Source organism: Chroicocephalus ridibundus, chromosome 14 (assembly GCF_963924245.1).
Source record: "Chroicocephalus ridibundus chromosome 14, bChrRid1.1, whole genome shotgun sequence".
Taxonomy (NCBI): Eukaryota; Metazoa; Chordata; class Aves; order Charadriiformes; family Laridae; genus Chroicocephalus; species Chroicocephalus ridibundus.
Genome location: NC_086297.1, coordinates 4,341,543 through 4,365,940, shown reverse-complemented (window position 1 = coordinate 4,365,940; position 24,398 = coordinate 4,341,543). Strand labels below are relative to the sequence as shown.

The following is a 24,398-nucleotide window of genomic DNA, read 5'->3' as shown; positions in this document are numbered from 1 at the left end:
TGCAGCCCTGTACAGCCCAGCACAGCCCCACAGAGCCCACAGAGCCCAGCACAGCCCAGTAAAGCCCTGCAGAGCCCAGCACAGCACAGCACGGCCCCACAGAGCCCAGTGCAGCCCAGCCCAGCACAGCTCAGCACAGCACAGCTCCACAGAGCCCAGCACAGCTCCGCAGAGCCCAGGACAGCCCAGCACAGCCCCACACAGCTCTGCCCCACAGAGTCCAGCACAGCCCCACACAGCCCAGCACAGCCCCACAGAGCCCCGCAACCCTGGCTCCCAGCAAAGGGATTTCCCCTGGGGCTGACGGCAGACCACACACCCCCCCGCCGCCATGCCCTCCCTTAGCAGGAGGAGGGGGTGGATTGGGGCTCAGAGCAGGCTCCATCCCACCGCGGCTCGGGCTCGTTTCCAGCATCTGCAAACGAAGCGCCCAAGGCTGCGCCCCTGGCTGGTGTCGGCCATGAGGTCCCTGGTGGGATCCCTCCAACTTCTTGCAGTGTCTTTGCACGATTATCCCACGTCACACCGGAGAAACACGAGCACAGGGGAAGAGGCGATTGAGACGTCGATGCATCCTGAGGAATTGGTCCAGATGGGAATACTCGGGGATGCTCAGGTCTACAGAGAGACTGTCATGGGCCAGGAAAGACAAACCATGGCATGGGTGAGACTCATCTGCCCAGCTCACCCCTGGGGGTGAAATGCCAAGGAATGATCCCAGACGGGGCTCGGGAAACCAGTGGAGAGGGCTCTGCTCAGCGAGGGAGGGGGTGGCTGGGCAGTTAGGAAGCAAAGCACCAAGGAATAAATCTGGAACCCAAGCAGAGGGAGATCAGCAAAGACACAAAGGTTGAGAGTTCAGACCCTGGGGAACTAAGGCAACGTCTGTTACATAAGTCTACAAAATCCCTAAACTCAGTTTTGCTGAGAAATGAGTTGTCAGCAATGATTAAACCCAAGAGAAGTCATAAAACCAGCAGATATTGATAAAATGGGATGCTGACATGGCGAAGCTCAGCGGTGCACAAACGGGTGAGGGTCAGCCGTGGTGAGCAGCAGAGCCCGAGCAGCAGGAGCTGGTGGGACTCAAGGGCTTCAGAGCCAGGCTCAGCCCCCGCAGCATCTCTAGGGGCTGCTGGCACAGCCAGGGGCCGGGGAGAGCCTCCTCCCCCAGCATGAACCTCCACAAAGCCACACTCCAGGACTCCAGGGTCCTCTCTGAGCCTCTGAGCACCTCTCGAGGTGGACGAGTGGCCACAGGAGGGGGCGAGTTGCCTTTTGAAGCTGGACAACTGACCAAAGAGCAGGGCCCCAAAGGCCGGGAGGGTGGAAAGGGCACGGCAAGGGGCTGCAGGGAGCCGGCGCTGGGGGGAGGACGGCGGCTGGGGCACGGGGTGCGGGGGGGGCAGGTCAGGGTACGGTGTGCCGGGGGGGCAGGTGTCACTTGGGCTGCCTGCAGAAGGCAGCCTCCTGCCACACGAGCTGCTCTTCCCATTCCTGAGGGCTAAAATAGCGCCGCTGGTGGAGGGGGCAGGTTTGGTGTTTGACCCAGAAGGAAATCCAAGCTAATCTATTTTAACTAGACAAAAAAACGGAGAGGCTCACTCTGATAGGAAGCGCTGGCCGAAGCCACGCACCTGATGAGCAATTGCAAGATTAGATAAAAGCTGTACTTAGTCCCACCCCGCATGTATTAATGGGAGCTCTCTGGGTGTCTGGGCTACTCCAGCTCAGGAGCGTGAAGATGTTCGCTTCACTGGCGTTCGCATTTGCTGCCCTCTCTTTAGCGAGCTGTATCCCCGTGCAGCAGGTATCCGAAGGCAGCAAAGTCCTCCTGGTGTCCTTCGATGGCTTTCGGTGGAACTATGACCAGGACGTGGACACCCCCAACCTCGACGCCATGGCTGCCGAGGGGGTGAAGGCGCAGTACATGACTCCTGCCTTTATCACCATCACCAGCCCCTGCCACTTCACGCTGCTGACGGGTGAGTCCCCGCCGGAGCAGCACCGGGTGCAGGCTGGGGAAGGGCAGATGTAAGGCTCATGCCTTAGATTTGATGAATTTATGCACATCGCTGATGTGCTTATGCGCTTATGCATCAGTGAAGGAAACTAAGTCACGCTGCCGCCCAGCCGCAGCGGCAGGCAAAGCTTCCCAATAGCCGTGCTTCGGAAATAGAGCGAGAGACAAGGCAGGAGTTGCACGAAGTGATAGAACTGAGCCTGCATTTATCAAAGGTAAATAGCACCCGGCGTCGCAGGAATTACGCAGCCGCCCCTCGACCACGGGAGGAATTAGGCAGAGGCCAGCCCAACGGGGCTCGTCCCCAAGTGCCGCTTTAATAACAGATCAGATCAACTCTTTCGTATACAGCTATTCCTAACGCGCGCGACCAGCGGCTCGAGCTGGGTTGTTCCAGCCGGTCGCTTGTGACTGGATTTACAGTCTCCCTTGGTCGCCTGATTTCCTGATTTCCACATGGCACTTCTGCTCATCCAGCCCTGTGCGCTCTGGCGGCCTCCAGGCACCTTTTTTGTCTGTGTCTTGAGACATTTCCTCCTCTTTTGTTACAGGATAGCCTGTAGTTAAAGTTTACATATACATCCCTATCTCCCGTGGCCAGAAAACAAAGATTAAAGTACAGTTCATGCAGCCTAAAGCTTCATTTGCTTTATTTACTGGTGATAAGCTCTGGCACAAATTAGTGTCTCACTACAGTGTCCTCCCTTTGCTTTATTAGCATACCTGCCTTATTCACTTCATATAGGTGCCAAATATCGATAGCCTCTAACCTGTGTACAGATACGAGGAGAACACAACTACAACATTGCAAACACACAGATGTAATTACAAAGGCGCAAAGACAAAATAAGATTCCACACAATATCCTCCTAAGCTAGATTCCCCACTCAGCGAGAGACAAGGCGATAGCTGCAGAGAGGGGTAGAACTCAACCTGTATTTATCAAAGGGAAATAGCACCAGACCAACCCGATAGCCTCCTTTGATAAGATAAATGATTTTTTTAGACAAGGGAGATGCACTAAATTTCATCTTTCTGGACTTCAGTAATGTACTTGATACAGTGCCACACGGGAAATCGTTAGTTAAGATGGAGAAGATGAAGATCAGTACAAAATCCGTAATGTGGGGAAGGAAGGGGCTACGGGGAGGAGGAGAGCAGGTGACGCTGAGAGGAGATTGTCAAACCAGAGGGAGGGCAACAGGGGAATTCCTGAAGAATCGATTTTGGAGCCAATCTTATTTAAGATTTTAATTAATAACCTTGGCATAAAAAGAGTGGAACACGCTAATGAAATCTGCTGATGAGCAAAGGCAGGGAGGCATTGTCAATACAAGGGAGGATGGGGATGTCGCGCAGAGGTAACCGTGCAGTCTTCAGGACCAGAATAATAAAAATAGCGTGAAATGTAATAGTACAAAGCGCAGGTCTCGCGTTTCTGATGGGACTTTCTGCTGCGTGCCGACCTCGGGGGCTGTGAAGAACGGAGAAAGCCAAGCAGCAGAGCGGTCAGTCAAACGCAGGAGAACGGCGGCCCGCGGCTGCGCTGAGAAGGGCAGGAGGAACCGCGGGCGGCACCGGCCCCTGCGGGGGCGAGGGCGCCCCAGCTCCAGGGGGGGCGGTGAGGAGCAGGCATCCCCCCAGCACCTCACTTCCCCCCTGGGAACCCCACTCTGTACGCGGCGGGGAGGGGGAGGAGGCAAAGCAGAGACGAAGGGAGAGGTGGGACGGGTGAAAGAGGCAGAAGCTCCATTGCCCGGCAGCAGGGGCGAGACACCCCCCAAGCCGCGGCCTGGCTCACCCCCGCCGCCTCCGTCTCTCCTCACAGGGAGATACCTGGAGAACCACGGGGTGATTCACAACATGTGGTTCAACACCAGCACGAAGGAGAAGCTGCCCTACTACCTCACGCAAGGCGTGGACAGCTGGTGGGACAATGGCAGCCTGCCCATCTGGATCACCGCCCAGAGACAGGCGAGTGCGCCCGCCTCCTCGCTCCCACCGACCCCGCACCGGCGGCTCCTGCCCGCAGCCGTGTGGTAAAAGCTACGGGCAAGCCACGATCTCTAGTGGCCATGAGCTAACAGCCGCGCTGCAAACGACAGGCTAATTAGACCAGAAAAAAAAAAAAAAAAAAAAAAAAAAAAACAAAAACACAAAACGAAATCCCCAGACACCGGCAGGAATAATTATGATCGTTCTACTAAAAATAGCAAAAAATAATAGATGCGTTTCAGCTTCATTAAGACATTAATAGGACAGGTTATCCTTTTCCTGTTTAAAGAAACCTCGCCCGGGTCCTTAGGGAGCACCACGAGCCCTGGGGCTCCGTACGCTCCAAGGCACAAACCTCATTTCCGCGGCCTCACCCAGGACCTTTTGGGTGGCAGCGTCAGGGGCTGGTCCCCTCTTCCCTGGGGGCTGCAGCAAGGCTTTCCTAGACCCCAGCAGGCTTGTGGAGCTGGCTTTGAGACGGGACCTGAGACCTGGCCCAAGACACGTGCCTTTGCCTGTATTTACCTGCCAAATTGGCCCCATTGGCTTCAGGGTGAGTGCTGATGTGATTGGAGTAAAACACGCCTCAGTGTCTCGGCGGCCAAGAGCCGGAGGGTCCATGCAAGGTACAAACGGGTCACTGTTTCCAAAGTTATAACTATTGTTACTAACACAGTGAGAAAACCAACGTGCAGGAGTTCTGGGAAGGGCAGAGCTTCCAATTAATCACTTTTAATTGACAATGAGCAAGAAAACCTCATTAGAGGCAGAGGTAGACATCAGGGGGCTGAATGAACTAACCACATTAATAGGTGGTTGCACTGACAGATGGAGAGATGCTGCAGAGCGAGTTCAGGTGAGTTTATGCAATGTCTCCACTAACAGGGTTTAAAGACAGGCTCTATCCACTTCCCCGGCGGAAAAGCAAAGTATCAAGGGGAAGAAGTGAATATGAAGTTGGTGGAGCCCCCCCTGTTCAACTACAGCAACGAAACCATCTGGAGAAAGAACATTGACACCGCCATGGAATGGTTCACGCAGAACAACCTCGACTTCATCGCCCTCTACTTCGGTGAGCCCGACTCGGCCGGACACAAGTACGGCCCCGAATCCACGCAGAGGAAAAACATGATCAAGCAGGTGGACAGAACGGTCGGTTACTTGAGGCAGCGCATCCAGGAAAGTGGCCTGGAATCCAAGCTCAACCTCATCATCACGTCTGACCACGGCATGGAGACTGTCATAAAGACCGATGAGATTCACATCGGGGCAATAAAAAACTTCACGTTCAAAGACATCCAGTTCGAACTCCTGGATTACGGACCAAATGGACTACTGCTGCCAAAAGAAGGAAAATTAGAGCATGTGTATTCAGTCCTGAAAAATGCCCACCCAAAATTACACGTGTACAAGAAAGAGGACTTTCCGAGGAGATTCCACTACGCCAACCATCCCCGGATCACCCCGCTCCTGCTGTACGGTGACCCAGGATATGTGATCCATGGGGTAAGGTGTATGCGCAGACAAATCTTACTGTCTTTTGGGGACCTGCCTCTCTCCTCCTGTCCTTCTCATGGCACCCCAGTACATCCCCAGCTTTGCGCCTTCCTGTTGATTGGCCTCCCTACAAACAGATGGAAATTCCAGCTCCTTGTGTAAAGACCTTCTCTGCTGTTCGTAAAAAGGCCCAGAGGTCTCGGAGCAGGACTCGCACTAACAGAGAATATCAGCCGCAGGATCCTCTCCTAGCCCGGCATTCAGGGAAGCCCAAAGCCGAGGCCAGCAGGCAGCTTCCCTTTGTGAAGCTCCTCAGAAGGATGAAATTCGGATACGCTGACATTTAGGGAGGGAACTCACAAGACACAATTGCTTGGGAGCGGTGTCTAGGCAGCACCCTCCAGCTTCTGCAAGGCTTAACATTATTAGATAAACTTAACCAAAAAAAAAAAAAAAAAAAAATCAAAGAAACCAAACAGACTGTTAAACCCTGTGGCTGCAGAACGTGGTACGCGAGAGCCACACGCAGGAGAGGTGGAGGCAGCCAGCAGCGCTGCTGCTTCGGTGCCTGCTGCCTCCGGGGGCCGTGCTGGGGGGGCTGAAGGGTTTGGGCACTCACGTCCTCTCTCGCCCTGTCAGAGATACAAGGTCCAGTTCAATAAAGGGGAACACGGTTTCGACAACGAGGCCATGAACATGAAAACCATCTTCCGCGCCGTGGGACCGGCCTTCAAGCAGGGGCTGGTGGTCGAGCCCTTCGAAAGCGTCAATGTCTACGCTCTCCTCTGCGAGCTGCTGGGCATCGTCCCCGAGCCCCACGACGGCTCCCTGGAGATCATGAAGCCCATGCTGCGTGAGTCACAGAATCACAGAGCGGTTTGGGTGGGAAGGGACCTTAAAGACCATCCAGTCCCACCCCCCTGCCCTGGGCAGGGACACCTCCCACCAGCCCAGGTCGCTCCAAGCCCCGTCCAGCCTGGCCTTGAACCCCTCCAGGGATGGGGCAGCCACAGCTTCTCTGGGCAGCCTGGGCCAGGGGCTCACCACCCTCACAGCAAAGAATTTCTTCCAGAGATCTCATCTCAATCTCCCCTCTTCCCGTTTAAAACCCTCGTCTTGTCGCTGGTCCATCCACCAAATCCCTGTTTCTCCCATTTCGGGTCCGCGGGCACCGGGAGCGCGCGGCGGCGGGATTCCCGCGGGAACAGCGACACCTGGCGGCCGCCGCCGCCGCTCCCGCCACCGCCCGGCGGTTGCGGGGCACCGGCGGGGACGGGGGACGGCCCCATGGCCGCAGACAGGTGCCCGCTGCGCTCCCCCGCAGCCCCCCCGCAGCGGGAAGGGTTCCCTTCAGAGTGTGGAAATGTCCCCGACACCGGCGCAAGGCTGGCGGCAGGAGGGGCACAGCGCGCCGAGGCCACCAACGCGTCACCCCGGGGGACGGTAGAGTGGGTGGCCGGGGGGGGTGCCAAATCCCCCGCACAAGGTCCCCCTTGTCGCAGCCGGGGCGGGGGGTTGGAACGGGGCTGCTGCTCACCTGGGCAGGAGCCGGCACCAACCTGACGCTGAGCTCGTCCTCACCGCAGGCTCCAGCGCTCCTCGGCCTCCTGCCAAGAAGCTGCCGGCGATGCTGGGAATCGCTCTCGTTCTGGGGTTCTGGGGAGGAATACTCTAAACCCCCCCCCACCAGAGGTAACTGGCGCTCAGGACATGCCGAAAACCCCCGTGCAGTGCTCTTGTCCAGGTGGGACCGTGCCCTCCTTGTCCTTGGCCTCTCCAGGCTTTGTCCGTCAGAAGCCGCCGCTGCGCGTTGCTCCCCGCAGGGCACAGTAGACCCTTTGGACCCCAAGCAGAGGGACTCTGGGTTTTTACTGCCCGGCTCAGCATTGACACTACCCGAGGCACTTGCTGGGCTACAAAGAAGGGCTGGATGTCTCTCCTGCCTCCCGCCTGCCACTGCTCAACCCTCCCTCCGCTCCCTGGCCTCCGTGTGTGGCTGGGGCTGCGCCGGGCGGTTGCGTGAGCATCACGGGGCGGGCGAACACTTCATTGCTTGTGGCGCTGTGTGTGGCTGCAAGAGAAACGAGAGCGTAAGTTTGTTGCTTGCCTTCACTGTGCACATGTGCCCGGAGACCCATCAGGACAAGTAATTCTCAATCTAATTCCCTGTCACTTCCAGCACTGCGTACCCCCAGCCGATACCCACAAGCTGCGTATACGTGAAATAAGTAACAGCAGCGCTGTGCTCTCCTGTCTTGGCAGCCTCCGAGTTCCAGGCAGCTCTACCAGAAATGTGCGGAGAGATGAGGAAGGACATGTCTCATGAAGACAACCAGTCCCGGTCTCAGAGAATTGCACAGAGTTCCCAAAACCTCCTCAAATTACCGATCCAGGTTCCTCCAGAATGGCTGAGTCCCGGGGGAGACACCTCTCCCAAGCTGTGGGGTGCACACGGGGATGCACCGCTGCGGGAGCTGGCACCGACATACGGGCTGACCTTGACAAGGTTACCCCAACTTCCCCGCCTGCTGGAGGCAGAGCAACTCCAGCTCGGTTTGGAGTTAATACCTGTTGAGCATCTAAAGCAATTAAAAGCATATCGAAGTTGTGAGTGCGTCGGGAGCCTCCTGTACGTGGTGCTGGGCTCTGGCACAGAGGGGACAGCCTTGACGCACCGAGGAGCCAGCCAGGCCCAGCTGGTTTCTGCTGGCCACAGGGCCGGGCTGGCTGCAGCAGCGGTGCTGGGAGAGCCAGCTCTGCTCCGGCAAAGGCCACCCGGCCTTTGGGAGCCTCGGAGGGATCCCAAAGTCAATCAGTGTTTCCAGCCCCTGCCCCGAGGGCCCTGGGTGCCCTGAGCACCATTTTACTTGTCTCACCGTAATTTTCTGTCCCTTATGGCTGTCGCAAAAATGGGAAATACCACTTACACGCCCCCTGAGCTCAAAACCTGCAGCAGGATGGGCCCCGGCTGCGCTACTCCATAGCAGCACTGACGGGGCTCAGCCCATCTACAACCCTGAATCCGCTCCTGGGGGCTCTGGGAGGGGGCATTAATCCTTGATGCATTCTGGAGAGACTGAGGAGGTGACCGTGACACAGCTAGGACCCCCCAGCTCAAAGCGAACACCCAGCCCCGCAGATCCCAAGCCCAGGGCCAGGTTGTGCCACCCGTCCCGTACCCCCTCCTCTGCCCCGGGTGCACCCTTGGATGTGAAACGCCTTCAGATGGAGCCAAACTTCTCTTTGCAGGAAACAGCCCGGGATCCCTCAGCCGGGTTGGGGCTGAGGGGACAGGGAGCAGGACAACCCCCGTCCTGCAGCCCCGGTCCCTGCCCTTCCAGCGGGGTGTCAGGGTGGCAGCTGCCCCCTACCCCATCCCAGACGCTGAAGTGCCTCTCCCCAACCCTGTGCCTCCTCTCAGGGGCTCGATAAACATCTGTTGCCATAGAGACTTGCTCGCGCTGCCTTCCCCGCATCACCCAACGAGATGAAACAGGAGACGCACGCTCCACTCGGAAAAACAGGAAGAAAATGTTTGGCTTGAAACCGTGCTGGGGGTGGGGGTCAGGCCGGCAGCACGCAGCGCAAACCACCCGGCAGCAAACAAGGGGGAGGCTCCGAAAGGGGAGCTGCACGGGCCAGCGCTGCAAATATTATTTAAAATAATAATAATAATAGTGCATAGCAACTTTCCCAGTGATCCTGCTGGAGACCTTGGGACTTTCCACACAGGTCAGCACAACCGTGCCAGGTCTATGGACAGAGGCAGCCCGCTCGGTTGTGAAGCTGGCGTCGCCGAGATCCCGGCAGTCAGAGCCTGCAGAGCTCAGAACCCAATGCTGCTGGGCTCCGCACGCCCCGTGCCGGGCATCGCCAGGGTGCCAGCCGTCGGCTGCAGCAGGTACAGAGCAGGACGCTCGTAGGGCTGGTCTCAGCCTGGTTCCCAGACCCACGCAGGCAACACGGAGTTTATAGTGACCAACCTCCTGACGTGAATCCTGACCTAACAGCTGATTTTTGCCTCAGCTGTGAACAGAAATTTATCTCCTGATTCAGCAGGCAGTGTTCCAGTGAGACAGGGCTCTGTCAGAAAAGTCTCCTGTGGGGTAGGGACCATTCTGGCTGAATGCTGAACCCTGCCATATCCCTGCTAGGAAGGTTTCCACTGCCCCTCCAATCACAGTTTGCCATTACACATATCCTGGAACAGCTCTTTTCACTCGGAGCAGGGGGAAAGAAAAAAGAAAGCATCGAACATGGTACTTCTTTAGTCCAACTGCATTTCCAGCACAGAGCATCCTCTGATCCTTGTGTCTCTGAGCACCACAGGAACCGCGGGGATCCCGAGACCCAAACCCTGCTTCTCCATCGCCTCCCAGACCCTCTCCCTGTGCCCCCCTTCCCCTCTCCCCTCGCCCCGGCCCCGCCGCTGCTCCCCTGGGTGCCCGCACACACACCTCGGACTACAGCTTCATTTGCCCCCGGGACGGGCGGGCGGGCGGCTGTCCCGGTGACCCGCGGTCCCGCTCGCCCGGGGTCCCGGTGACCCGCTGTCCCGGTGCAGTACCGGCAACCGGCGGGCGGTGGCTCCCGAGCCGCGCTCAGCGCCCGGCGTCCCCCCGGCAGAGCCCGGCATCGGCGGGTTGGGGGGGTGGGTGGGGGGGGGCGCGGTTCATAATAAACCCCCGGCCGGGACCATCTCCTTATCTGTTAAACTCGCGGCGCCCGGAGTTACCGGCCGCTCGCCCAGCTCCGGCAGCCGCCCCGGGGCCAGGAACCGCTGGCGGGTCTCGGTGCGAGAGGCCTCGGCGGCTGCCCCCGGGGAGGAGCCCCCTCTGCGGCGCTGCCCGTGCCCGGTGACAGCACAGAGCTGAAGCTCTCGGTGACACGACCCTGGGACCCCCCTCTGGCAGCTGCTGAGCCCGGGGTGCTCCCCAGCGCTCGGCACCCACCGCAGCTCGGGCTGCACCAGAACACGCGGGGCTGCTCCGAGCGATGCCCTGGAGATGCCCGTCATGCACTTGCTTACATCCTCCGGCCCTTCCCTCCCCTCGGACAGCACAGTCCGGGATGAGGGATGCCTGGGAGTCCCAGGCCGGGTGGGTGAGGTGGATCCTCCCCCCGTGGGTGTGAGGAGGTTTAACCCCACAGACACGCAGAGCTGCCACAGCCTGACCCGGCTGCTGACCCCCCTGCCAGCCCAGCCGCTGCCCAGGCAAACCCTGGCATCTAGGAGAGAGACACCGTCAAATTTGGCCCGTCCTTCTCTGAGTCTTTCCCAGCCCTTCCCGTCTCACCTGGTACACCTTCACCATGTGGCATTTCCACCAAACACGCACACACACACACACACCCCCGGACAAAAAGCCCTGCCCGGCCTCGCCGGCAACCCGGGCACTGGTTGGTGCTGGTGGACGCAGGCACTGTCCGATGCGCGGCTGGGCTCAGCCGAGACTCCTGCTCCGGCGAGTGCCGTGTCTCCCCCCGCCCTCCCAGCCCCGAGTAATTCATTCCCCACCGCCCCCCTCCCCGGGGCTGGGGGTCACACAGCAGGGAGAGCCCCGCTGTGTATTGCATCCCAATTTGCCATGCATTTCCACACCATTTGCTTCCCTTTCTTTTTCCTGCACTAGAAAGATGCTCGCTGCCCAGGGGTCCCAGCTGCTCCAAGATGGTAATATAACAACAAACATCTACATACGCCTATTTATTTATGGCACGCACACGGTTTGCAGGAAAACTCCTGCCTCTTGAAATGCCCGGTCCGGGGGTGGCACGTGCCCCTACAGTTCCCGCACGCAGCCGCGGGGCCCAGGCACAACGCGCTCGCTAGTCATCCCATGCGCAAGCTGCACGGCTCCGTACCCGGCTGCGGTGCCCAAATGATATGCAGATCTCTGTGCTTCAATTGGCTGCTGCCTTGGGAAAACAACCACCATTTGCCCACAACAAACATGGCTACCGTGGCCCAGCCGCTCCCCGGGCTGGCCCCAGCTTCACCCTTTGAAGTCAGGAATATCACCCCAACTTGGCACCCCCTCGGAAAACGCCATCACCGTTAACCCCGGCACAGGAAAGCCCCGGTCCCGCAGCGCCGGCGGGAAGCACGGGATGCCCCTGCCCGTGCTCCTTCCTCCTGGTGGGTCCAGGCACAAAGACAGAGGCCAAATGCCCCGTGGGAGCAGCCACGACCCTGACCCCCACCCTGTGCTCCCCAGCCGGGGGGCTCATTGCTCTGCACCCCCTGGGGAGCAGCCGTGTCCCTCACTGCCAGTACAAAGCCCGAGAGGACGGGCTCTCGCTCCCCACCACGCTCGTCCTGCACCCCTGCTCCAAACCCTCTGACCCACCAGAAGCACCGCTGATTCCATCGGGAAGGTCTGGATTTGGGGGAACACCTTCCTCAGGACAGCAAACCTCCACCCCGGCGTGACAGCCCCCCACGACCCACATAACGCGGGATGCGCAGCATTCCTGGGATGTCCAGCATACTCGGGAAGAGCTACAAAATTATGCTCCACCAGATCAGTTCAGGAGTCTGAGCCTCAGTTTTAAGATGCCAAAGGTCTTCTCAGCCACCGCTGAGTTTTTTGGCTCTGCTGTCACTGAGCTCGGCTGGAGCTGGGGAATGTGGAAGCCAAGCGATTTACTGTGTGTTCCCAAGTTTCTCCAGGAAGGTGACATCTGTCAGGGATGGAGAACACTGAGTTCAGCCCAAAGGCGCTCACAGGTGGAGCCGCAGCTTGGTCCGACATCTCCTCCTGCACCCCGGGGAGCTCTGTCCCCACCAGCCCCAGGGTGGCTCCGGCCAGCGATGCCCAGGGAAGCGCCGTCGCTGGGACCGTCCCCTCTGGCCGCCTCAGCAGCGAGGGGACATCCCGCTGTGCCAGGACCCATAACTGCCCCGGGCCTTCCCTTGGCAGCCCCCGCACTCCCCGCTCGGTGCAGACGCCGTCCCTGCCCGTCCCAGGGGAGCTGGAGAAGAGCAGAGGGGAGACAGGCGGGGAAAAAGGCACTCATGGACAATTTCTTTTTTTTCAGCACTAAAACATCCTGAAATGCCAAAGAGAATGCCGGGCAACACCAGGCCAGCACCGGGAAGGGTCAGGCAGCTACGATTCCAGCAAGATCATTTTGCTATTGCTGAGCCCAAGAGCGAACGATCTGAACCGCAATGTAAGAACTCACAAGATTTTAACATATAAACAAATGTAGCATTTTTTTATTCTCTTCCTGTTTTTGTAAATCTTCAAAGGCACAAGTTCAGGCTTTTTTTTAATGCTCAGAGTGATTTCTTTTCTTTCTTTCCCTTTTCTTTTCTGAGAAAAAGTGAGATTTTTCATTTAACCACATGGCTCCATGAAAGGCACCCAATAACGGGAAACCCGTGACCAGCCTGAGAACCTGCCACCCCAGAAGGGCCGGCAGCCAGAGCTCCGTGCTCTGTGCTCCGAGGAAACACCCACTCTGCCCCGGCCATCACACCCAGCTTTTAAACTACGCAAAATAACCTGCAGCTCCAAACTGGGGAGAACTGGCCGAAAGCACAAAGCCCACCGCAGCCCAGGTGCAGACCAGGACCGGTTCCCAGTAAACCCCCGGGGACATAAAGATTTCCAGTCCATGGAGCAGCACGGCCTTTTCCCCTCGACAGGCGAAGGGGACTCGGCTCCTGGCCAAGGCAGAGGTGGGAGCGCGGGCGGCATTGGGGATGTACGTCCTTGCTGGAAATGAACTGCTCGGAGCTGGGCACGAGGGGTCAGGGACAAAGCCGCCAGCGCAGCCCCATGCCGGGCACCGTCCGCCCGAACGCCGTACACGCTCCCTCCCCGACACAACCCGAACGCCGAGGGCTGCTCCCGCATCCTACCCCCGGCTCTCCCAGCCGTGGGCAGAGCACCTCCATCACCCCAGCCCCTTCTGCTTCGCTCCGGGAAGGAAGAGAAGAGCGACGCTATCCCTGCAGACTCGCGGGGAGCTCAGGAACACCAGCACCCAGGGTGGGCCAGGAGAAGAGCCCACCTGTCGTTACCCCCATCGGGGCTGGTTGACTGACGGCGTCGGTCTCTCGGTGCCGATGAGCCAGATCCCGGGGGCCGGGTGAGCCCCGCACATGGCTCGCCCCGAGCGCTGGGCGCCGGTCACCCGAGCTGCACACACACCGCCGTGAATGCCGTATTGTGCGCGCACAGGGCTCGTGTGTGCGGGGAGGGAAAGTCGCACACGTTCTTTTTACTAAAATTTAAGACGTGCTGCACACAAAGAGCAGAGCTGACGAAAGGTAAATTAACTCTAAAGAAAGAAAAAGTGCAGTGCCGGGTTGCACTTCTGTGTCACCTTTGGTGAAAAAAAAAATGCCTCTCACTGTTCTCTGGCTCAGCGAACAACCACAGTAATTGTAAAAAGAAAACAATAAAACGTGACAGCGCTCGACCTCGGACAATTACCCGGTATTGACCCAGCACCCCAGGCACATCCACTGTCCTACAGACCCGAGTCGGCCCCGCTCCGCTAACGAAGCGGCCGTTTTCCCCTTCCATCATGCAGGGGCTCCCTGGCAGCAGCGGGGACAGCCCATCGCGCCAGCCTGAAGCTCAAAAACGTTTTTCTCAACCCAGCATCGCTTACCGGAGACAGCACTGCCCGGGGCTGGCGTGAGGCCCCGCGCCCAGCACACCCCATTGCCCATCCAGGTCCCGCTCAGTCCCCGCGCCCCGCGGGCACCCCGGCGCTGGGACGACGGACGGTCATTTCCCTGTGGCTCCCGCACAGCGAGTCGCAGGCTCCGGGCCCGCAGCTGCGAACTCCCTGAGGTGCTGACTCATCTTCTTCCATGCCTCTACAGCACCATATTTCAGTGCTCCACGCCCACAGCGCACAACCGCCGCGGAGGAGCTCCTCACGCCGCCTCGCACGCCCCGGTGGCGTGGTCGGTACCGCAGCACGGTCGCTACCACGGCATGGTTGGTACCGTGGCACGTTTGGTACCGCAGCAGGGTTGGTACCGTGACACTTTTGGTACCACGGCAGGGTTGGTACCGTCGGTACCGCGGCTCGGCGGCGGGGTGAGGGCTGAGGTGAGGGCCCCGGCCATACCTGGCAGGGAGCCTGCGAGCCGAGATGGTTTTTAACACAACCGCCCCCCCCTGCGAGGAAATGGCCTTTATTCCATTATAACCAACTACTTCGGGACCAAAAAACGTGCCGCCGCCTGCTCCGGCCTGTGCCCGGCCCCGCCGCTGCTTTGTCCCCGGGAAGGGAGGGCGACCGCGGAGCCGGGCTCCGTGCAGGCGGCGAGCCGGGATGGGATGGGACGGGATGGGATGGAGACCCCCCCTCTGCCGCTGAGCATCCCCCCCCCCCCGCAGCTGAGCATCCCCCCCCTCGCCCTACCGATCCCCCCCCCCCCACGCAGCCGAGCATCCCCCCCAGCCCTGCCGAGCCCCCCTCCCGGGGAACAAAGCCCCGGGCCGGGCGGTCCCCCATTGTCCCCGCTCCGGCCGGGCAACGGCCAACCCCCCCCCCCCCCCCCCGGCGCGGGCAGGAAGGGGAGGGGTCGCGCGCAGACAATGCCTTCCCCCCCCGCAGCCCCCCCCGCCGGCAAGCCCCGCCCCCCGCTCCCCATTGGCCAGCGGGGAATTTGGGGAGCCCCCCACACACACCCCTCCTCCTCCTCCTCCTCCTCCTCTCGCCATCCCCCCCCCCCCCTCACCGGGAGCGCGCGCGCCGCATTGTGCCGAGGGGGCGCGCGGGGATGGGGGGGGCGGGGGCGCGCGCTGCCGCCGTCGGGGGCGCGCCCGGGGGCTCCCCTTGTGTGTGCGTGTGCGTGTGCGCGGGGCCGGGGCCATGGAGGAGCTGAGCAGCGTGGGAGAGCAGGTCTTCGCCGCGGAGTGCATCCTCAGCAAGCGGCTCCGCAAGGTGGGACCCTCCACCCCCCCCCCACACACACACGCCCCGCGCCGCCGCCAGTCCCCCCCCCCTCGCCGCCGCCAGTCCCCCCCCCCTCGCCGCCGCCGCCTCCTCTAACGCGCCTCTCCCCGTCTCTCTCCGCAGGGCAAGCTGGAGTACCTGGTCAAGTGGCGGGGCTGGTCCTCCAAGTGAGCGGGGCCGCGGTGCGGGGCTGCGCGATGCGGAGCTGCGCGGTGCGGTGCGCGGTGCGGGGGTGCCGCCCGCCCGCCCGCTTTTGTTCGGGTCGCGCCGCTCCTTTTGTTTACAAATAAGCGCGGCCGCGGCCCTCCCCGCCGGCGCGTGGGGCTCCGCTACCCCCTCCAACCCCCCCACCCCGGGCCGGACGCCCCCGGAGCCCCACGACACCCCCTCGGCGGGCAGGCACCGGCCCCGCGCCCCCCGCCCCCCCGCGGAAACCGGAGCTCCCCCGGGATGCGCGGGGCCAGGCGAGACCCGCCGCGGCGTGGCCGCCCCCCCCCCCCCATCCCCGATCCGCCTCCCCCGGCCCCTTCTCCCCTGCCCGCCCCGCGGGGACGGGGTTGTACCGGCCCCCGGTGCGGGGATGCCCCGGTCCCCGCCGGGCCGGGAGGCCCGTTTGTCCTCGGATGAACCCCCCGATGCTGGGCCGGTAACGGGGGCAGTGGGGGGCACCGGCCCCCCGCTCTCGCCCAGTCCCTGTCTTCTGTTGCAGGCACAACAGCTGGGAGCCCGAGGAGAACATCCTTGATCCACGACTCCTCCTCGCTTTCCAAAAGAAGTGAGCAAACTATAAATATTTCTAAGCGAACGATAAAGTCAATTAACTTCTAATTGGCTGCGCGTGCGGTGGAAGTTGTGGCAACAACAGACTGAAGCTCGCCCTGCCTTTTGTGGCACGGCCCTTTTGTTCCTCTCCTGAAATTACAGCGCGGGTCCACCTGGGACGTCTCTCCCGGGTGGGGGAACATGGAGAATTCGTGGCCCGGTGCCCAGCCTGGGTTTGCGCTGGCTGCGCAATGGGAGCCCGGCAGCGCCCAGTGGGGACCTTCGGCTCTTCCTCCCCGTCCTCAGCGTGCCTGGGGGGAGACGGTGCCTGGGACTGCAGAAAGGGTGGGCTTGGAAGGTGCCAGAATGTACCTGTGGAGGGCAGAGCTGTGAGAGGGGGAGGAAGTAACGGGTGGGAGAAAATGGTGTCCCCTGTCAGGGCCGGGGCTACTGCCCTGAGGAGTGGGGACCGGCGATTGTTCTGCAGCTCTTACGTATCAGGAGTCACACATGGAGGTAAGAACTAGCCAGCTGGCTACGGTAAGCACAGTGCTGCCAAATATTTTGGCTCCATATTAATAAAAAATCATTAAAGTTTATGATAGGATTTAATTATAACTTGTTTCTGGATCCATTTTTTCAAGAATGGAATCTGGTGGTTAGTGCAGACCGCACGGTGTTTAATTAGCCATATGTATTAGAGCTTAACACAGTCTTTTTTTAAACTGAGAACTACAAAATAGTACAGGGATGTGAAAACATTCCCCATATCATCACCCCGGGCTTTGCGTGGCTGCCAGCCTGGGCCACCGCATCCATGGCCCAGCGAAGGAGAGAACCTGCAGATTCCAGGGAATGCGTTTGCTTTTGCTCCGTGCCGAGGCTGATGCTGGCGGGGAGCCGGGGGCAGCTCCGCTCGCCAGGTGGCTGAGTAAGGCAAGGCTTCGCAGAGACGGGGCAGATCTTCCCTTTGCCCGATCCCGTTGTAGCAGAAAAACCGCAAATTTTACCGTGAATTGGAAGAGCCAGCGACTGGGGATGAGTCACGCCGCGTGGCCCATCGCTGACCGCTGGAAGCTTCTTGCTGTGGGGATGTTACTGTAGCAAACAGGGATGCAGAGAGGGATGCTGTCCCATCACCGCCGGCCCATGCCGGTTCCCTGGGACACGAGCAGAGCAGGGAGCTGCTCTCGGGGACGGTGTTACAACCCTCGATGCCTCCCTTTGGAGGGCCTGTCACTGGCACCAGGGGGACAAAGGGACTGGGGGAACCAGTGGGAAGGTCCTGCATGGCGGAGGGTTTTGGCTCTGTGATTAGTTTGGTAAATGTATCGCAGCCGCCCACGTGGTCCAGCCCCATGCTGTACGCAAGAGGGGCTCTTCCCTTTCACCTCTCCTCCAGCGTCAGGGCAGAGACCTGGTGCTGAGCCAGCTGGGCCCCCCCACCTCCAGGCAGCTGTGCTTGTTCCAAGGCCACCATTTTTATAACCTTTTCCTCACTTTGCAATTCTTTTTCTTGCATTGCATTCACGGCCTGACTCTTCCAGTGACCTGTGCCAGGTCCCGCAGGGTAAATGGTCCGGGTGACACATTGCGGGGGGGGTTTAATCGCACAAGTCCCCAGGTCTCTGTACAGTTCTTGGGGGTCTCTGACTGCCCGTGAGTGTGGTATGCCCGTAACAGCCAGGGTTCAAGTAAGTGATGTGCTCGGAACCTGTAAAATCGTCACACATCGGTTGGGGTTAAGGACACCTCCCAGCGCTGCTCCGGCGCTGGAACGGGAGCTGAGCCTTCAGCATCCCCAGCAAGGGGGGGTTTAATGACAGAAGAAAGGGAGGAACCAGGATGATTTTGCATGTTTTTTTCTTCCCTGCAAACGTTGTCCTTAATTGTCCTTTTTTTCCAGGGAACACGAAAAAGAAGTGCAGAATCGGAAGAGGGGCAAGCGGCCCAGGGGCAGGCCCAGGAAGCATGTGGTGAGTCCTGGGGGCGGTGGGAATCCAGGGCCATGGCGGCGCCGGAGGGGCTCTGACCCTGGAAGGCACCAGCCAGTGTCAGCCCACGGCGCAGGGTGCGGTGGCTGCTCAGGCTGTGGCGGGGGGGGGGGGGACACAGTGATGCCTGCAGAGGCCCCGTGAGGGGCTGCAGCGATGGGTGGGGCGAGGAGGCGGCCTGCGAGGAGGATGTCCCTTCATCGCTGCGATGGTGTAGAAGGAGAGAGAAAAGTGCCCTGGCACCAGGGTATTTAAGCCGGGTCGGGTTTGCGCTGTGCGCTCCCAGACTCATTTTATGGCAGAGGTCGAGCAGACCAGCCCACCGTGGAGGAAGAACCTGCGTGCGTTGAGGCCTCTGGCCAGGAAACACTGAAGGGTTTGCAATGCCTAGAGCCACCCTTTGGTAATAAGCGTTGACTCTTTCCCTCTCTCTCTCCATTGCTTCGCAGGAACCAGAGATGCCTGCAAAAACTAAGTCAAGTAGCTCCTCTTCCTCCACATCCTCCTCTTCCTCCTCCTCTGATGACGACGACGAAAGTGACCTGGAAGCCAAGAGAGGTCCCCGCAGCAGAGAGACTCACCCGGTACCGCAGAAGAAAGCTCAGATCCTGGTGGCGAAGCCGGAGATGAAAGACACTTCCAGGAAGAAGCGTGGGAGGAAACCTCTTCCCCCAGAGCAGAAAGCGGCTCGAAGGACCGTGAACCTGACAAAGGTGCTGAAAACGTCCCGGAAGGAGGTGGGTGGCAGCGCCAAGCTGCTGGGGAAGCTGCAGCCCCAGCACGGCACGCAGGGCTCGGGCATGGCCGGGTTGAAGGACGCGCCGGGCGCCTTGGCTGGGCTCAGCTCGGGGGGGTCGTCAGCAGAAAACCTGCCCAACATGATGAAGAGCGGCTCCGCCAGCCCCAGCCGGGCCATCAGCTGGCAGAGCTCCATCGTGCACTACATGAACAGGATGTCCCAAAGCCAGAACGCGGCAGAGACCTCCCCGCTGGGCAGGCTGGCGCTGAAGGCCCAGGCGGCCAGTAAGGGCGGCTTGGGGCTGGACTTAAAGATGAGGAACCAGAAAGGGTGTGGGGAGCTCGGGCTGAGCGTGCAGGGACCCAAGACTGCCAAGGCTCCTAGCGGCGGTGCTGGAGGGGACCAGAAATCGGGGTTTGCTGCGGGAGGCCAAACGCTGCACAATGGCAGCAAGATGCCGGCCAGCTCGCCCGGGGCTGGCAGCCAGGCGGCCTCCAGCCAGGAGCTGAACCTCCAGGCTCTGAACCTGCAGAGCGTCAAGAACGGGCCGAGCTCGGCCGGCGGGAGCAGCCTCCCTCGCCACCTCTGCGGTGCCCTCTCCAAAGGCTCCGGCGGTGGCGCGGCGGCAAGCGCGGGTGCCGGCGGGGCGAAGGGCAGCGCGGCGGGTGCCGGGTTGAGCGCTGCCGGTGCCGGTGTGCTCTCGGGAGGGGACGGCGGCAAGAGCGAGAAGCAGGCGCAGCGGGCAGGCGACAGGGACTTGGCCAAAAGCGGCCCAGCCGGCACGCAGGAGGGGCACGCGGCCGCCGAGAGCTGCAAGCCGGCCGCCCTCTCCGAAGTGAGCACAGGCGAAGAGACCAGCTCGGATTCGGACCGGGATTCGGCTTCCTTCCCCGGCGTGGGTCAGAACATGTCTGTCTCTATCCAGACCAGCCAGGACTGGAAACCCACCCGCAGCCTGATCGAGCACGTCTTTGTCACCGATGTCACCGCTAACCTGATCACAGTGACAGTCAAGGAGTCCCCCACCAGCGTCGGGTTTTTCAACCTACGGCAATACTGAGCGCGGGAGCACGAGAGGAGGGGGAAGGTCCTGCAGCCTCTCCCTCGGCTTTGCCCGGCTCTTCCATCAGGTTTTTCTTTCTTCAAGTGGATGCGTGAGACCTGCTGGGACTCGAGTCCAGAGGGGCTTAAGAAAGACACGGTGAAACCTGCTCAGAACTGCCAGCGGGTCGATGGATCCCTCCCGGCTTCTCTCCATCCCCTCCCGGAGCCCGAGCCCCCGGTGGAGCGGCTGACGCCGTTCTCCGGGAGCAGGGGCTCTGGTGCTGCCGCGGGGGACGGGCTGGCAAGTTTTGAGCCAGGCTTCACTGTCGGTGGGTTTCTTCGCTTTACAGCTGGAAACAGCAGCTGATGACAAGGTCTGCGGCTCGGGCAGCGGGGAGAGGGTGTGGAGCTGCCATGGGCCAGGTTTATACTGAGGAGAGGAAAAGAAGATCCTTTTCCTTCCTCTGGGCTCCCCGCGAATCTGTCTGTGAGCCGCGGGGAGCCGCAAATCAATCCAAATGAGACAGCCGCTGCTCCCAGCCCGGGGGGGCGGCTGTGCATGGGGGTTTTCAGGGTACATTCAGCCCAGCCACCCCCCTGGGCAAGGTCACTTCCAATGATGGTGAAGTCCACGACGTTTCTGTTGTGGTTTCCAGCTGATAGGGAAATATTGTTTACATTTTTTATCAAGGAAATATCCTCTTCTTTTTCTTTTTTTTTTTTTTTTTTTTTTTTTTTGAGGGAGGGGAATAAACCCAGCCTCGGGAAGACTGAATCCTGGGTGCCACTGATGAGACGGGGCACCAAAGGTGCCTCTTTCGGAGCTGGGGGCGGCTGGCAATGGGTACCTCCTTCCCCCCGGGCAGGGTCCCGCCTTGGGCAGCAGCGAGAGCCGCCGGCGTCTTCGCGGTGACCCGACTTTCAGAGGAAAGCGCGGCCCAAATCGCTGTGTGGCCCAGGGAGCCCCAGCGCCGCTCCTCCGCCTCCCGCCAGCATCGCCAGCACCTCCCCCTCTCCTGCAGCACTTCCCAGGCTCTTGTAGGGACCAAGTCAGGGAAGACTTTATTTTATTTTTTTTTAAGTCTTGCGGAACGTGGGAACCCCTCCAGCGGCAGGTAGGTTGGTATTCGGCCTGATGGGCATCTGCAAGGTCGGTGCTGCCATTTGGCTGAAGAGCAGCGGCCGGGCAGAGCCGGGGGCGAGTGAGCCTGTGCTGGGGCGCTCACCGAGCGGGACTCACACTCATCACCTCTTCCTCCAGCCGGGGGGGCTCAGAAGCCGGTCGAGGACACCTGCAGGGGCGGTCTGGAGCGGTGGGATGGGGAAGGAGAGGCGAGGGAGAAGGGACGGGCCAGGCAGTGGCAGTGGGTACCTCAGGCCGCTGTTCCCCGAGGAGCTGGAGGGCTGTGGCAGCCCTTCGCCTTCGTCCTGCCATCCTCTGCCAGCAGCCGGGGTCTTCGTTTGGCTTGTGATTGCGACCAATAATGGCTTTTTTACAGACTTCTTTTTTCCCTGCTATAGATGACTCTTACAAGCCAAAATTAGCAGCAGTAGTTCAGGCAGAGTTTAGTAGCATTTGAGGTCATTTTCGTTCTGTTAATGCTGAACTCCTTTCCCGGAGGAGATGGGAAGCCTGCGCTCTGCCAGGTCTCGGTGCGCGGTTGGGGGGTGCCTCGGGAGGGCTGTCCCCGGGGTGGCCCTCGGTGTGTGCGTGAGCGGGCACCGCTTCGGGGTCACCCTTGCTGGGTGACTGACCTGGCACCAGGACGGGCATCTTTGCCACAGGCGGGGGCACTCGCAGTCTCGTCACACACAGGGGTGCAAAGAGAAATGGACCAAACTGGGGGTTACAGGTGCCTCCCCACCCCCCCCCCCACATCAGCCCACCGCAGTCGCGTTTGCTGCCGCGGGCTGGCGGCAGTGCAGTTCTCAGGTGAAGTGAAACGCCGGCGCGGGCTGCCCGGCTCATCCCGGGGCAAGTGGCCGTTCCCCAAGCGGCGGCTGCAGCCTCTGCCGGGGCAGCTCCTGAGCTCCAGAGACGCCCTCCCTTCGCTTTTGAATTCAATCCCCAGCCTCCCGTTGGCCGTGGCTTTGAGTTTGTGGTGTTACGCAGCTGAGCACGGCGTCCTGCAGCAGCCAAGGATGAGCCTGGGAGGAGGAGGAGGAGGAGGAGGAGGAGGAGGAGGAGGAGGAGGAGGAGGAGGAGGAGGAGGCGTATGGATGCCTGTGGCAGGACCTGTGCAGGCTTCTCAGCCAGCTCCAGTTCTGTCCCAGTCCAGCCGGGCAGCCTGGAGCGTCACCTCGCCGGGGTGTCGGGCAGCCTGGGGCAGGGGGTTGCAGAGGGCTGGTGCAGCCCCGCTCTGCCGCTGGCCACCCGGCCAGCAACGTGCTGCACGACGTTCTGCGAGGCAAAGTGCCAAGGGGAGAGGAGGGAGCCTTGTCCGTGGAGGAGGTTCCCAAGGACAGAGTTTCCTTTGAGCTCCAAGATGCCAAAATGTCACAGTCTGTGCTGTTTACCTTCTAGTCTTTAACTTTGCCAAATGAGCTACCGTAGCTTTGAGCGATCCAAGGAAACATTAGCCTGGGTCAGCAGAAACGAACGCTCCCGGCGCGGTCTCTGCTGGGCGTGCTTTTGCGCTGGGGATGCGAGCGTTTTGGGAGAAGAATCGAGGAATCCGGGAGCGCGGGGATGACGCTCTTCCCCACACACCAAATGTTTGCTACTTGGCCTTTGCGTAATCCAAACTGAACGACAATGTGCCTTTCGGACTGTCCTTATCTCAGCCTTGTCTGCGACACCGGTCCCACGACAGGTTTGTGCCTATGCAAAGCGGGGTGGTGACAGGGTCCTGGGGTCAGCCATGACCCCGACGGGGAGAGGTGCCCTGGTCCCCAGCGGGACACCCAGCCATCGCGCGGAGCCCTGCCGCAGGGCTGAGGGATGCTCACGGAGAGGAAGCCGGCCCGGCAGGCATGCTCTTGCTTAGAGCTGTAGGATGTGGGGGCTGGTGTCCCCGAGGAGGGGGGGAAAAGCATCTGAGGATGCTCCGAGAAGGGGTTGGGCACCGAGCGTCCACAGCGGGTGCAGGAGATGAACCATGAAGGTTCATCTTCACATGCCAGCTCAGCCCCTGCTCCCTCCAGAGCCCCTGTGGACGCTCGTGTGCGTTTCTGCGTGCGGGGGCTCATTCCTGCCTCCCAGCCGGGCAAAGGGTCTCTGGGCCCAGGCTGGCACCCGTGGGAGCGCGTATCCCGACAGCGAGCGCCTTCCCTCCAGCACCCACCCTTCCCGGGCCGGTCTCCTCCCGGTAGCGTCAGGACTCTGCTGTCACCACTTGCTATTGTGCCTTTTGCTCACCAGCTGGTTCGATTCCAAAGGTCTAAGGATGGTAAAAATGATAATCCGGAAATTTTTTTTGACCTTCGTCTCCCCCCGCCCTGCCGCGCTCCTTCCCCAGCCCCTTCCCGACCTGGCGTTTCGGGATCGCGGGTCCCCCAGCAGCGCTGGGACGTCTGAGCCAACGGTTCCTGTTGGAGTTTGCCTCTCAAAGGCACATTATGTGAGTGATTTACTGTAATCTTTTGTGGACAGGGGTTGAAAGCCGGTGCAGACCCTGTTTACCAGTCAGTACCATTAGCATTCAAGGTCTACCTTTTTTTTTTCCTTTTTTTTTTTTTTTTTTTTTTTAAGTTTGCTGCTATGGGTTGGAGTGTTCAGCCGTGTGTCAAACAGCCAATTAAAGGTTTGTCACTTGTCATTTTCTAAGGGGTTTCCGATGTGGAAAGTCCTGCGGTATTTGTATATTGAATGGATATTTTCTCCAGGCATAATCTGGTTAAGCATACTTGTTGTTTTCCATTGGACTGGAAGAGGTGGCCAATTCAGCCATCTTCCCTAGAAACTTAGTCTATTTTTATATATATATTTTGTACCAAAAAAGAAAAAACTGGAGTTGGTGGACGGATGGGGATGGTTTAGGGGGTTTGGTTTGTGTTGAGTTTCTGAGCTGGGTGTGAAAGGCTCCAGAGCCGGAGAGAAGGTTTTTACTGAAAGAAATTGAGGGATGGGTGAAAACAAACAATTGTTCTTGTAACTTGTGCCAGTCGCTGGTCTGATTTGTATGTTTTAATTAAAGAGAGAGCCAAATCGTTCCTGTATGACACTTATAATTGCTTTAAACTACAGCTGTTTGTTTGCTTTTATTTCCAGAGAACAAAAGTTGGGAGATGTTATTACCCTGGGAAAGCGTAAGGGCTTTGTGGAGCAGGACAGGCGGCGGGGGGCTGCGGGGCTGCTCACCGCTCCCCCCGCGCGCCCCCCAGCACCGCGCTGGGTGCGCTGGGTGTTCTCTGCTGTTCTGGCCGCTGCCACGAGTGTAGAGCCGCCACCTCTAGGCTGCTTTTAATTTATTTG

General features: G+C 59.9%; 3 protein-coding genes across 4 annotated transcripts in view; 2 read left to right on the top strand and 1 right to left on the bottom strand.

The window, feature by feature from the left end:
* ENPP7 (ectonucleotide pyrophosphatase/phosphodiesterase 7) overlaps nt 1-7,843 on the top strand; it is a 62,520-nt gene extending 54,677 nt beyond the window's left edge. Inside the window, exons 3-8 of the mRNA XM_063352473.1 lie at nt 1,730-1,985; nt 3,852-3,997; nt 4,904-5,524; nt 6,155-6,368; nt 7,102-7,207; nt 7,778-7,843. Coding sequence (XP_063208543.1) covers nt 1,730-1,985; nt 3,852-3,997; nt 4,904-5,524; nt 6,155-6,368; nt 7,102-7,190 — 1,326 coding nt within the window. The 3' untranslated portion in view covers nt 7,191-7,207; nt 7,778-7,843. The remainder of the gene's footprint in view (nt 1-1,729; nt 1,986-3,851; nt 3,998-4,903; nt 5,525-6,154; nt 6,369-7,101; nt 7,208-7,777) is intronic.
* Nucleotides 1-14,310, bottom strand: part of RBFOX3 (RNA binding fox-1 homolog 3) — a 183,145-nt gene extending 168,835 nt beyond the window's left edge. For both annotated transcript variants that reach the window (XM_063351764.1, XM_063351769.1), the window contains exon 1: nt 14,144-14,310. The gene's annotated coding sequence lies outside the window, so the exon portion shown is untranslated. The remainder of the gene's footprint in view (nt 1-14,143) is intronic.
* Nucleotides 14,311-15,353: 1,043 nt separating this feature from the next.
* Nucleotides 15,354-21,268, top strand: CBX2 (chromobox 2). Its single transcript, XM_063351754.1, has 5 exons — nt 15,354-15,433; nt 15,569-15,612; nt 16,155-16,220; nt 18,114-18,183; nt 18,651-21,268. The coding sequence occupies exons 1-5, from the start codon at nt 15,362-15,364 to the stop codon at nt 19,998-20,000; spliced, it is 1,602 nt and encodes a 533-aa protein (XP_063207824.1). The 5' UTR covers nt 15,354-15,361; the 3' UTR covers nt 20,001-21,268.
* Nucleotides 21,269-24,398: the final 3,130 nt, after the last annotated feature.

Excerpts from the sequence above, each read along its gene's own strand:
- CBX2 (XM_063351754.1), top strand. The coding sequence starts at position 15,362 with ATGGAGGAGCTGAGCAGCGTGGGAGAGCAGGTCTTCGCCGCGGAGTGC. Across the intron at positions 15,434-15,568 it reads TCAGCAAGCGGCTCCGCAAG|GGCAAGCTGGAGTACCTGGT; the intron begins GTGGGACCCTCC and ends CTCTCTCCGCAG. Across the intron at positions 15,613-16,154 it reads TGGCGGGGCTGGTCCTCCAA|GCACAACAGCTGGGAGCCCG; the intron begins GTGAGCGGGGCC and ends CTTCTGTTGCAG.